Source organism: Vanellus vanellus (assembly GCF_965231255.1).
Source record: "Vanellus vanellus genome assembly, chromosome: 1".
NCBI classification, from domain to species: Eukaryota; Metazoa; Chordata; class Aves; order Charadriiformes; family Charadriidae; genus Vanellus; species Vanellus vanellus.
Window position 1 is genome coordinate 34,028,909 of NC_138905.1, and position 12,713 is coordinate 34,041,621.

The window sequence follows — 12,713 nt, forward strand, 5'->3', positions numbered from 1 at the left end:
CAAGTAGAGGTCAAATTATTGTGTGAGGTTTTATCTGTTGCATTATTTAAGCAGAATGGAAATGCTTCTTTTGAATTTAAGTAAAATATATCTATGAAAATACATTGTATAAATCAAGAAACTGTGACTTTTCACTGAAATTCTGCAAAACTTGCTTGCAGTGTTGTGTTAAAAAAAACATGTGGTTGTATAACTGGTAGAGTAAAAAGTCAAGTGGCTCAATTATCTTTTTGAAGAGAATTCAAAGATTTTCATTTTTCTTCATAAAGATTTTGCAAAGTTACTGATTCCGAGAATGTTGGAATTCCATTTGTACAAAGGAAGACGTAAAAAGTGTAAAATAGTTTATATTTCCAGAAGCCTTACATAATCCTAAAGCCTTTTCCTATCATTACTTTAGCACCTTCAAAAGAGACATGGGCTGTAAAATCAGATTCACATTTCTGTTTCTAATTGGGATTGGCCCATCCTGGTTCGGTACTATGTCAAGACTCAGATGTAGCAGAAAAAGTGGTTATGAAATGAATGGGAAATCTTTCACAGCTAATCATACATTTTGTCACTAAAGCAAATTCTTTATAACTGCATTAAACAAATGTGTATAGCTTACAGTCTGTGTTCTTGTTTCCACAGTGCATACATTATAACAGACTTCATGGGCATCAGGAATGAAAATTTTATGAAGGTAGCTGCAGTTGGGACTTGGATGGGAGATTTTGTCACAGCATGGATGGTAAGAAACATAACATTACATTTTAAACGAAAAGAAAAGGAATACGTTTGTTGGTTTCAAGGGAAAGAGAAGAGGAGAAGAGAGAAAACTCAATTTCTTGAAGTATTCAAGTATTTAAACTCACACAAGTAGAAAGTTAACAAACGTAAAGTAGCATAATGGCAGGGTGTGAATTAGCTGGGAGTCCAGAAGAGTTTCAGTTAAAACGTATCAGACCAATATTTCGTTTCTTCTGCTGTGAGTGGGAATGTTGCCATTGACTTCTGTTAGGACAGCATGGTGGCCCTTCTTTGCTATGAAAAAGCATGACTTGCTATCTGGTGAAACAGTGAGTAATGGCTAGAGATAAACAAGTCTAATGAAAAGGATGAAAAAACAAGAAAAATTAACTGAAAGATGTAGCAAAGAACGATGGAGATGAGAGAAAGAAGGCAAGCCAGTTACATCCCAGAATTTGAAGGGAGCCTGTTTGAAGTGAAACTATGAGATTAAGTTTGTCTCTAATTTAGGATTTTGAAGAATAAAGTTTTACAAAAGATTAAATGTGTTAATGAGGCTGCTTTTCACTCAAATTAGAATTGTTATAAAGGTTCTCTCCTGAAATATGGGCAGCCCAAAGATCAGCTTAATGAAAGAGAACCAGAAAATTACAGCTAACTGGAAAAAAGATGAAGCATGTGCACTTGTGTTTTTATTGTTCAGGAAAAGCATGTCTTAAACACAAAATCATAAAAAGTGAATTCATTTGTATTTATTTCTTTTTTTTCTTTAAGTAAGATTAGGTTTTTATGATTAGTCTAGGTAAGAATTTTAACAGTTATGACTGTGACATTAGTAACTGAAGTGAGAATGACATTCATTTAAATTAGGAAAAAAGTCCATGATTTTAAGCTTGCAGAATAGGTTTTAATTAATCTAAATTATTTTTTTTCCTATGATTCACTGGTACCTCTGTTTATTTACTCAATATAATCAACATAATTTTAGAGGGATTTATTAACACAAGGAACCTTGCCTGATGATGAACGTTCATCTCACATAAACACGGATGGAAAAGATCTCAGCACTGTATGTAGCTAGTGACTGCAATAATCTCTGATGTAAACAAAGAAACAAGCCAAGCTGGATGAATTTTAGGACTGTGATATGTGTTAGGAGAAAACACTATAGGAATAGTTTCAAGCAGGAATAGCTGTAAGATGCTAAGACTATAGTCTACAAGTAGGAATAGTCTTAGAAGGGTCATCCGAGTTTCTGTCAGTTTGTCTTTTATCCTCCTCATATTTGGAACATACTGTACAACAGAGAAAATTGAGAAAAGCATCAAGGATTTTTTCAGCTTATTGTTCAGTATGTGTCAGTGGTGTGTCCAAGACAAATTGTGCTCTGTGAAATGGTGGCCATGAAAAGCAAGTACAGAGCAAATTGTCTGTACATACATTACAGTAAGGACATTGCAGAATTGGTGTATTGACTGATGTTGACAATTAATGTGGATTTCTTGTGAATCAGTAGTAAAATTCACGGCTACTTCTGAATACCTGTAGCTTTACCCCCTTTTTTATGAGCTTCCACAGCTTTAACCCACTATGGAAGGAAAGATGATGCATAAGCTAAGCTGAATTGAGAGGGGTCACTTTCATCATACGTGAGTGACTTAGAGCACTACTTTAGGTGATGTTCCATTATTTTATTCCCTTATTTTCTCATTTCCTTGAAAAAAAATATGTGCAGCACTATATAAAGCATGGAAATAGCTGGATTCAAGAAGCATGAGAATCCTGATCCTTTTCTGTGCACTTAAAGCCCTCTTGGGTCTTTTCAGCAATGGAGGCACAATTGGATTCTGCTACAGCAGATTCCAGTGAAGGATGGAATTAAGGTTCCAGTGAAGGATGGAGTTATCACTGAAGAATGGGAGAGAGGCCAGGAGAGACTGCAGAGGCAGTTGCGGCTTGGAAAGGGGAAGGCGTTTGTAAACTAGGCTGGTTCTTTTAGCTTTTGGGAAGAGCAGAGGGCATGGGATTGGAGGGTCAATGTATTTTAGGACATGTTTTAATTGCATGAGGAGAATTAAGAAGTGTGGTGATTGGTGTTTAGATCTCCAGAACAAACGAGAATAGTGAGATTGCTACTGCAATGCAAATCTCGAGGCAAAGGGTATGAATAGGTCAATGGAAATTACAGTGTTTAAGGGCAGCTAAGCCTAGGAACATCAAAAAAAGCTACAATATCAGGTAGAGAAGTATTAGTAACAGAGAAGAGTGGACATGTACATTGGTGCATGTGCATGTACGATGGTGCAAACCTCCCACACAGCCTAACTTTAGCAATCTTACTCTATATGAACAGAAATTGTTATCTTTTTTATAATATTTGAATTTGCTTGGCTTTTTGCATGTCAAGCCCAGCATAGAATTGATACCATAGTGACACGAGTCTTCCGTGGGATTATATTTTATGAAGTTCTCCAATCCTGTTTTGAAACAGGAAAGAAAAAACAAACCTGTAAAGGAACCTTTGCACATCTTCCCATTCACATCAGTGCTTATATTTTCTCATGTTTAAGAAGTTTCTGTAAAGAAGCCACCCAGCCTTAGACTACAAAGGAGAAGATGAAAAAGCAGATGTAGCCTTCTCTTCAGTATATTTGAACCATACTGGAATTAAGAACTCACTCCCTATTTAATTGGAAACTTTGGAAATAAGCAGCAGTAAAGCAGAATAGGTGGGATTCCGTTTTAAAAATGAATAGTCAATAAACAATAATATTGCCCTGCTACAGCAAGGAGGGGTTTATTAAATCTGGAAGGTGATTGAAACGGGAAAATATGTTTTGGATTGCTGTTTTTTTATGGATTTAAAAGGCAGAAGTGAGCCTTCCCCGTCAACACTTCCTAGCTCACTGACTAGTTTAGTGACAGGGTCTGACTCAATTCGTAATAAAATCAGCAATATTTTTTCCGTTGAGTGTAATGAGAATGCAGCCACACTGTGGGTGCACAGGAGCTTCTCCTTTCCACCTCTGGACAGGAACTCCTGCTACTGATAATCATCTTTACCAAAATCTCTAGTAAATGTTAGATGTTCTAAGTAAGTCTGTAAGAGGTGAATGGGTTCAATACACTAACAGTCTCTCTGCACTTTTTCCTCTTTGAAGCCAGGGAAGTATATTCTGCACCTGCTTTGACATGCTGTCCCGCTCTCATAAAATGTGCATTCTGTTCTCATGGAGAGTGCTTTTGAGGCAGACACCACAGGATTTGGCACAGCAGGATAGCTTTGAAAAAAAGGTTGGATTCCACCCAGGCAAGCCTATAAACTAGCAATTATGGCCTTCTTCTGGGAGAGTGCGAGCAGGCTGAGGAAGGAGCTCATTCCCAGGCTGAATCTCTGATGATTAGTCAGGTGGCTTCTTGACTCTCTGTGTAAAAATGAGGAACCTGCTGCAGCTGTGGTTTTGTGAGGGATGCAGTCCTGAGCATGTGTGGTAAGACACGCTCAAAGTATACCTACAGGAGTGGATAGCACTGAACCTTGACACAGATGGCAGAGTACAACCAGAGCTTTCTCTGTTCTTTACAGCCTGCTGGTGAGGTGGAACAGCCTGTTTTCCTCCTTCTTTCCAGGCACTGTTGGCTTTTAGACTGTCAATACTGTTGTTCTCCACTTCAAGTGATGGCTCTTTGGGCTCTTCAAAGGTTACATATTGGCCCTGCACTATGAATGATACTTGCACCACATTGACAGGTTTGCTTACCAACTGCCATTGCGGTTTACGTTAAAGAACATATCCCTGTTTACAAGCCCCACATACGTGTGGAAGGGTCCAAACAGTAGAAGTTTGTTACGTCTTCCTTAGACCTTGCTTGCTAGGATTATCAGAAGCTGAAGCAGTCAACTTCAGCCAGAGGCTGATGCTAATTTCTGTGTATGTATCAAGGCCTGATCCTCTTGACAAGGGATCCTATTCCCATTCCCCTTCCTTCTGAAAGGTGATTTAATTGAGATTCCTTTTTCCCTTGTTAATTGCTGGAGGGAACTGAGAACGTTTGAGAGATTACTGAGCAGTAGAGACTGCTGGCTGACGTCATCAGAAACAATGATAAACTCAAGGGATGGTTTAGTTTATTATTCATCAAAATAGTGTTTACCAAATCTGTATCAGCATGTTCTTTTTAACAAGGAGAAGCCAAGACTTCTCTGAGCACTGTGCTTTAAAAGCATAGTACTTGGCACAATGTCTTAGAGCTGAATCATTGTCACAATTCCTGGATGTCCTTTCTGACACCTTCACTTGACTTCAGTTTGACTCTTCCCTCGCTTGGGGCCATGAAGACTCCCAGGAGTCTGTCTTTTATCATCTTAGCAGAGGAATTAGTATGAAGTTAGGAAGTAGTACTTCCAGCATAGTCTGGATGGGAGGGTGATAGGTCACCACTTGTTCCACTGACCCATTATCCAGGACTGACATAGATGCATTCTATCCGCTTGGATGGATGGATATGGAGGTAGAAACCTTCCACCTAAGAGTTCATGCCAGGACATAGTACTGGGATTTCAAAAGGTTATTACTGAGTGATGAATCCTTTCCTCATTAGTGGAACTGGATAATGACCCCCATATACACAAGTTGCCTGGGGTTCTGTGAAGTTTCTCAGGCAAAAGAGTGACATCATTAGGTGATCATGCCTATACATCATGACATATAATTTGTGGTGGAATACTGCTTTCCTTGGTAAAGCTGATCTGTTCTTTTGCGAGGATTTTCAGTGCTAGTTGAAAAAACTTGAGGAAGTGTGCTTCTTTGAGCAAATGGACCAGGTTTCCAGAGGACAAATCTCACACCATTATGTGTTCTGGCTTTGCTAGTTGTGAAAGAAATAGATTTTGTCCTGTTCTGTCCTTGTCATGCACATTTCTCTCTTTTTTTTTTGGTCTTTATCCTCTAGTGAAGGAGGCTTCTGTATTTTCCCATTTTATGGGATTAATATGTTTTATGTGGATGGTCACAGTGTAGCTAGTAGAGGGGTCTGTGGCTGGTTCATAAAGAACATTCTAGAAGGATGAAGCCTGTCCATGTGGTCCCTGATACTATTAACATCAATAGCTGACAGGTTTAAGTGAATGGTTACTGCCATGCAAGCATACAGGAAATCTGTAGACTCTTAAACCAGAACTTCTTTCTGTCACGTGCACCATGTTAGAACTCAGTCTACGTCTGTAAGAACATAATGGTTGTACCCAGTCAGACCAAAAATCCATCCAAACTGGTATCCTGCCTCAAACTGTGACTATAAGCAGAAGCCTATCAGGAGAATAAGAAGCTGATCATGTATGGTAGTGTCCTCTAATGCTCTCTCCAGCTACATGCAGCTTTGTGTATATAATAACTTTTGATGGATGTCTCTCCCCTGTTTTTGCCCAGTCTTACCCTTAGCCCAAGTAATTCTTTTAGCATCCACAGAATTATTTGGCACCAAGTTCAGAAATCACTGTATAAAGAATCACCTCCTTTTGTTTTAACTTGTTTCCTACTGACCTAATTTGATGCCTTTAGTACTTTACTGAAGAGAAAACAAACACTTTATCCCTATAAGCTTTCTCCCTAATGTTTATGATTTTGTAGACATATAGTTAACTCTAATTTATCTCTTCTTCAGGCTGATGATCTCTAGCCTAGTAAGTTGTTCCTCATATACAAGCTGTTCCATGTATTTATTGCCAGTCTTTGCAACTTCTCCAGTTTTGCTATGTGCTTCATAGGGATATCATGACTGCCTACAGTATTCAAGGTGTGAATGACCTATGGGTTTTACAGTGATATAATGATGTTTGCTGATTTTCTGTTCCTTTCCTAGTAGTTCCTAACATTCATGGCAGAGAGGTATTGACAATATGGGGACTAAGAGCATGTTTTCATGGTACTATATTTTCATAACCTCAAGATCTTTCTCTTGAGCTGTAATGGTCAGCTGAGGGCCAGTTGTTTCATAAATGATCCTAGAATTGTTTGGCTCCCTGTGCATCACTTTGCATTCATCTACAAAGAATTTCATCTTCTTTTTTATTGCCTAGGGACTTACTTCCATAAGGACCTTTCTCAATTCTTCACAATCAGCAAGCCATCATCCTTATTACTGTGCATAACTTAATATCATTATAAAGCCTTCTCACCTCACTGCTCACCCATTTTACCATGAATATGATGAATGACTGCATCCCCTGCACAAATCCCTGCGGAACTCTGCTAATGACCTCCCTCCATTGCAAGAGCTGTCTGGCTAACCTACTTACCTTCTGTTGCTTGTCTCTTAACCAGTTATTTATCAACATAAAGACCTTCCCTAAAGCTCTGACTGTTGGGTTTCCATAGAAGCCTTTGATGAGGGATTTTTCAAAAGCCTTTTAGAAAACTCAGGCTATTTCAACCACATCTCCTTTATTCATGTGCTTTGTTGACCTCATTCAGTAATCCTGTTCTGAAATATGCCCATTCCTGATATTTGCAGAGTCAGTCACTTAAGCACGCCTTTCACAGCCCCAGTGTTTCCTGCTGCCATTAAAGAGGTATTCAGACAATGTTAGGTGGCCCTGAAAGGGCTGTTTGCATGAAAGACAAAAAGTCCCAGCTCAGGAGCTATAAACGTGTGGAACAATATGGAGCCATCTTCATGTGGCTTATCAGTGAAAGACAGTGCGCTAATTTCCTATCAGTTAAACTTTACATGGTCATTTTACTTCATTTTCATTAATTTTCTCTATCCTTTTCCCTCAACACCCTTTTGTCTTATGGCCTGGGCGCCATTTTGCAGGTGAACAAAAATTAAGGTGGGAATATTTTGGTTTGCATGTTCCTGCACATAGCAGAAGGATCAACAGAGCTTGAGCATGGCTGGTAGTATTATCCTGAAGACAGAAATATCTCTGCTTGTGGTAAGACCTATATTCTGAACGTGTGCATGGATTACGTGTTTCAGAGAACACCAACCATAGATACATAACTTCTCTTTCCTGAATACTTACATAGTCTATGGATCTCTTAGGCTGAACAGGGAGGGTCTTAACAAGTTTTTATTTTCATAGTTAGGTGGAATTTTTGAATCATGATTTTGGACACAGGAACCTGTGCCTGCTAAAGTCATTCTTTGAATCTGGGCCCCTCTTGACCTTCTTGCTGAGAAACATCTTTTTTTCTTCCCTGCTGTACAGGCAGTGGACACAATCTAATTGCTGTAGTTTGGGATAGAAGCGTTCAGCTGCCCCAAATGTATACTTGCTTAGCTCTTAATTTTGACCATGTAAATGCTAGTGTGGTCTTTCTCTATAAATTTGAAGCATAATGGTCTAATATACTGTACAGTGTAGGGTGAAGTAATATAGCACATGCATTACACTTTAATAAATCCATCACTTGATGTTACCTTTTGGTGGATATCTGATACCTGTAGATTATGCTCTCTCTGCGTTCTTCTTTATTCATTTTTCTAATAAGACTAGATGATTACTTACTGCCATTAATATATTTTTGATGGCTTGCAAGCTATTGGCAAGAGTTTTAACAGTATTTGGAGATACTTACTTTTGACTGTTGCCATTGTGATCCTGAAAAATGGTATGTATTTGTAGAATATGAGAACAAGCTTTTGAATGATTTTGCAGCGCTTCCCTTGTGTCCATTAAGAGAATAGATTATTCTTTTCCTCATTTGCTCTGAGACATAACTATCTATGTCGACATCCTAGAGAAATGAAAGATTCATTGTCACTGTGCAGAAACTAGGTTGATTTACCTCTTTATTTTTATTCCACCTCATAATGTGTATGTGTTGTTAGGGCGTGTTCAAACAAAGTGAGCAGCCTTGATGCTGCAAATACTATCAGGTTGCTGAAAATAGCAGGCACACTAAAGTAATGCAGTGCAAATAGAATCACAGAATCATAGCATCATTTAGGTTGGAAAAGACCTTTAAGATCATTGAGTCCAACCATTAACCTAACACTGCCAAATCCACCACTAAACCACGTCCCTAAGCACTACATCTACACATCATTTAAGAACCTTCAAGGATGGGGACTCAACTGCTTCCCTGGGCAGCCTGCTCCAATGCTTGACAACCCTTTTCGTGAAGAAATTTTTCCTAATATCCGTCCAGAGGAGGGCCACAAGGATGATCCAAGGGCTGGAGCACCTCTCCTATGAGGAGAGGCTGAGAGAGTTGGGGCTGTTCAGTCTGGAGAAGAGAAGGCTCCGGGGATATCTTGTTGTGGCCTTCCAGTACCTGAAGGGGGCCTACAGGAGAGCTGGGGAAGGACTTTTTACTAGGGCATGTAGCGATAGGACGAGGGGGAATGGCTGTAAACTGGAAGAGGGCAGGTTCAGATTAAACATTAGGAAGAAGTTTTTCTCTTTAAGGGTGGTAAGGCACCGGAACAGGTTGCCCGGAGAGGTTGTTGAGTCCCCATCCCTGGAGGTGTTCAAGGCCAGGCTGGACGTGGCCTTGGGCAACCTGGTCTAGTGGGAGGTGTCCCTGCCTATGGCAGGGGGGTTGGAACTCGATGATATTCAAGGTCGCTTCCAACCTAAACCATTCTGTGATTCTGTGATTCTGTGATTCTATGATCTGAACCTCGCCTGGAGTAACCTGACACTGTTTTCTCTTGTCCTATTGCTTGTTACTTGGGAGAAGAGACCAACACCTGCTTCACTACAACCTCCTTTTCGGTAGTTGCAGAGAGCGATAAGGTCTCCCCTCAGCCTCCTTTACTCCAGGCTAAACAACCCCAGTTCCCTCAGCCGCTTCTCATAAGATTCGTGCTCTAGACCTCTTACCAGCCTTTCTTTGGACATGCTCAATATCTTTGCTGTAGCGAGGGGCAACTGCACTGCCTGGTCCAGAAGCAGAAGATCTGACAATGATTTTTGAGATAGATAGAAAATAAAATAGTAATGTGACTAAAAAATCTTCTTTAGTACAGGGAAGGACACCAGTATAAAAAATATGGTGAAAGAAAATGTATCATCATAATTAAAAATAATAAATTTTCTAGGATTTTGTATGTAACTTTTTAACTAAAAGAATAGCCACAAATGTTCACTCTTAAATTTATGTCTTAGAAAGTAATTCTTCTGTCCAGAAAATTCCATTCAGCACAATATATTGTTTTATTTGCAAGTGGTGAAGTATCCACCATTTTGATGCACATTCCAAGGTAGTTTGGAGAGTCAGGGGTCTTGAATGACTGACACCTTTTCTAACTCACGTCTCTGTCAAGGATTGGGCATGACAATTCAGATTGTGATCAATGTCAGTCTTCTTGATTGTTTCTATTCCGCTGACATATCAAATGACAAAATAAAACTGTAATTGAATTTTCAGTGGCATCTGAAATACTGTGTAGCTAACAACTCTGCCGTACTTCAGTAGCGGAAAAGAAATTAAACTATGAGGCATGAAGTGGAAGGAACAAAGCAGATGACACATTTTACTAAACTCACTTGCCAGGACCGCACAGGAATGTGACTAATAACATCATTGGTGGCAACATGTTTCTTCCCATTCAGAGAAGAAGGCACAATGCCAGTTGCCCTTTTTGTTCTTCTGTGTTTCTGGTTTTGTTTTTCTTTCCTCATCTTAAGGGCCAGTCCAGTTGCAGAGCCATTCTGTAGCTAGTTGTTCTATCTCCTCGCGATAACCCACACATAACTTCATTGACACAATGGCTCTTCAAATAACCAGTCATACAAGACCTGCTAATTTTGTATTTTCAGTTTTGTAGTTCATGAATGTGCTCACATTCTGCTGTGCTTCATGACTGGTGCTTAGTTATATAAGGTGGAGTGTGCCCGGTGTCATCTGAGTTCATCCAGTCATCCCATCAAGTCAGATTGCACTATTATTTATTCATTGATTGATGGTGTAGCCATCTGTTCATAAGCTCTAGATTATAATTATCTGCCTTTTCAAGCTTGATCTTTTTTGTATTCCCCTGTTACCTTGTCATTTGAATTCTGACCAGGCATTGCCAGAGGTCTTACTTCATTCCTGTCCGTTTCCCAGCCGGTTAGCTCCTTCATCGTCACAGCAAGTGTCTTTGTTGATAAACATTTTCTGGGCTTTAAAACATGCGCTTCGAATATCTAGCAGTAAAAGCCTCAGGATTTTCTTCTGAAGAAGGCCCAGCCAGCTCTACCTCAGAGCTCAAGAGTAAGAATTGGAAGGCCCAAAGTTGGGCCCCAAAATTTATTCTAGAATTTCTTCAAAGCAGCCGCTGACAGCTTTCTATGACAAGCAAAAATAGTTGTAGGAGTTCTTTCAAATAGATGGGACATTTCCCCCACTTTTCTTTTTTTTTTTAAAAGAGTGTGAACTCATATGCACATTTATGTGACCTTCTATGCACATTTCTGTACTGTCTGCATCCCTGTCTCAAGAAGTAACGTCAGGTCATCTGCTTCTGGACCAGGCAGTACAGTTGATGAGGAATGGTCTTACCTCACGAACAGCGCTGTTTCATGCTCTCAAACAACCTGGAGAGATTCTGTTTATTACCAGAAAAGCAGCCCACGTTCTCAGCTCTGTTCGCAGTCAGTTTCTTTAGCCCATTTTCAGTCCTGATGATGTGGGGTTTTCTACTGGAGCCAAAAGTTGGCAGATGGTCAATCAAGGCTCACTTGGTAGCAATCTCAACCCAATAATCTTTAGTGGGTGAGCAATGAGTTTCTTCCACCCTACTGTACTTAGTGTTCTGGTAGAACTAATTAAAATGCTCTCCATTGGAAGGATGTAGTTCTCAGGGTGACTTGAACTGGGTGCGGAAGTCTCCCGTGGGCCCAGCGTTTCAGCCTTGTGTATTGTTGACTGCTGCATTTCTTCAGCAAAGTATACGCAATACAGGTATACATGGATGTTTCTCTTCTCCAATAGAGGTAGTCTTCCTGAATGTGATACCTCTACAAAACAATCTTAAATTCTTTGCACTTTCAGTTTCCAACTTCTACCCCAGTCAAAGAAATCAACATACTTGTTGTTCCCCCCTTCATCTCATATCTTTGGGCTGAGCCATCAAAATGGATGTCTCTTTTTTAAGTTGACAATGCCAGAAATTCCCACAATGTTTTTGAAGAGTTGACAGATCCAAAAAGTTAGTCCCTGCTTGCTGAGACTGACCATGGTAACTGACCATGGTGACAGCAAGCTGCCTCCTTCAAGATTGCTGTGGGGCTTCTTTCCATCATTGGAGCACATTTCAATTACGGCTCAAGCTACATTCCATCTGGAAGTTTTCGCTGCTCCTAGCATCTCCCAAACAACCATGAAGAGCTCTCATTATTCTTTCATAAAGCTGTATGCCATATACAGGTGCCCATAATTGATGTGGCAGGTAATTGGGTAGTCTCACTGTTCCTGTGTATGCTACTTTACTGTCCAGCCTCAGCCACAGTCCGAGTAAACAAAAAACTGAGGGTAAACCGAGATTTTCTCGTAACTGGAGATCTTTAAGATGCATGGGCCTTGTGTTCATTCATTTTTCACACTTACTCTTACCTCGAACTGTTTTGTCTAGTGTTTGCAGATGATGTAGATGTTATTTAAACAATACCTATTTTTGGTGTCCTGCAGGCAAACAGAAAGTAAATGGAGCTGTAGTGAACAGCTGTGTGCCCCTTCGCTCTTTTGCGCTTCCATGCTCATATAGCAATAGTATAACTCCACATATGAACTGAATGTTTTGAATAGTCGTGTGGCTGGTTATTAGCCTGTTTTTACTCTTTAGAAGCTGCAGTTGTTTATATAAAAACAGCACTTAGTCCAACAATATTTATATGTTCTAAAGAGGAATTAATAGAAGGCCACAAATGATAGTAAGTAGAGAGGATTGTAGTTATGCTCCAGAAATTGAAATAATTTTCCATTAGTTTCCTAGTTGTTGGAAAAGAGGAATTGATACATTTTTAACATTAGTTTTATAATTAACCT

At 39.7% G+C, this 12,713-nt stretch overlaps 1 protein-coding gene across 1 annotated transcript in view; it reads left to right on the top strand.

Annotated features, from left to right (window-relative positions):
• Positions 1-655: 655 nt before the first annotated feature.
• TMEM117 (transmembrane protein 117) overlaps positions 656-12,713 on the top strand; it is a gene marked incomplete at its 5' end in the record, with an annotated part of 126,578 nt that continues 114,520 nt past the window's right edge. The window contains one exon of the mRNA XM_082498550.1: positions 656-733. Coding sequence (XP_082354676.1) covers positions 656-733 — 78 coding nt within the window. The remainder of the gene's footprint in view (positions 734-12,713) is intronic.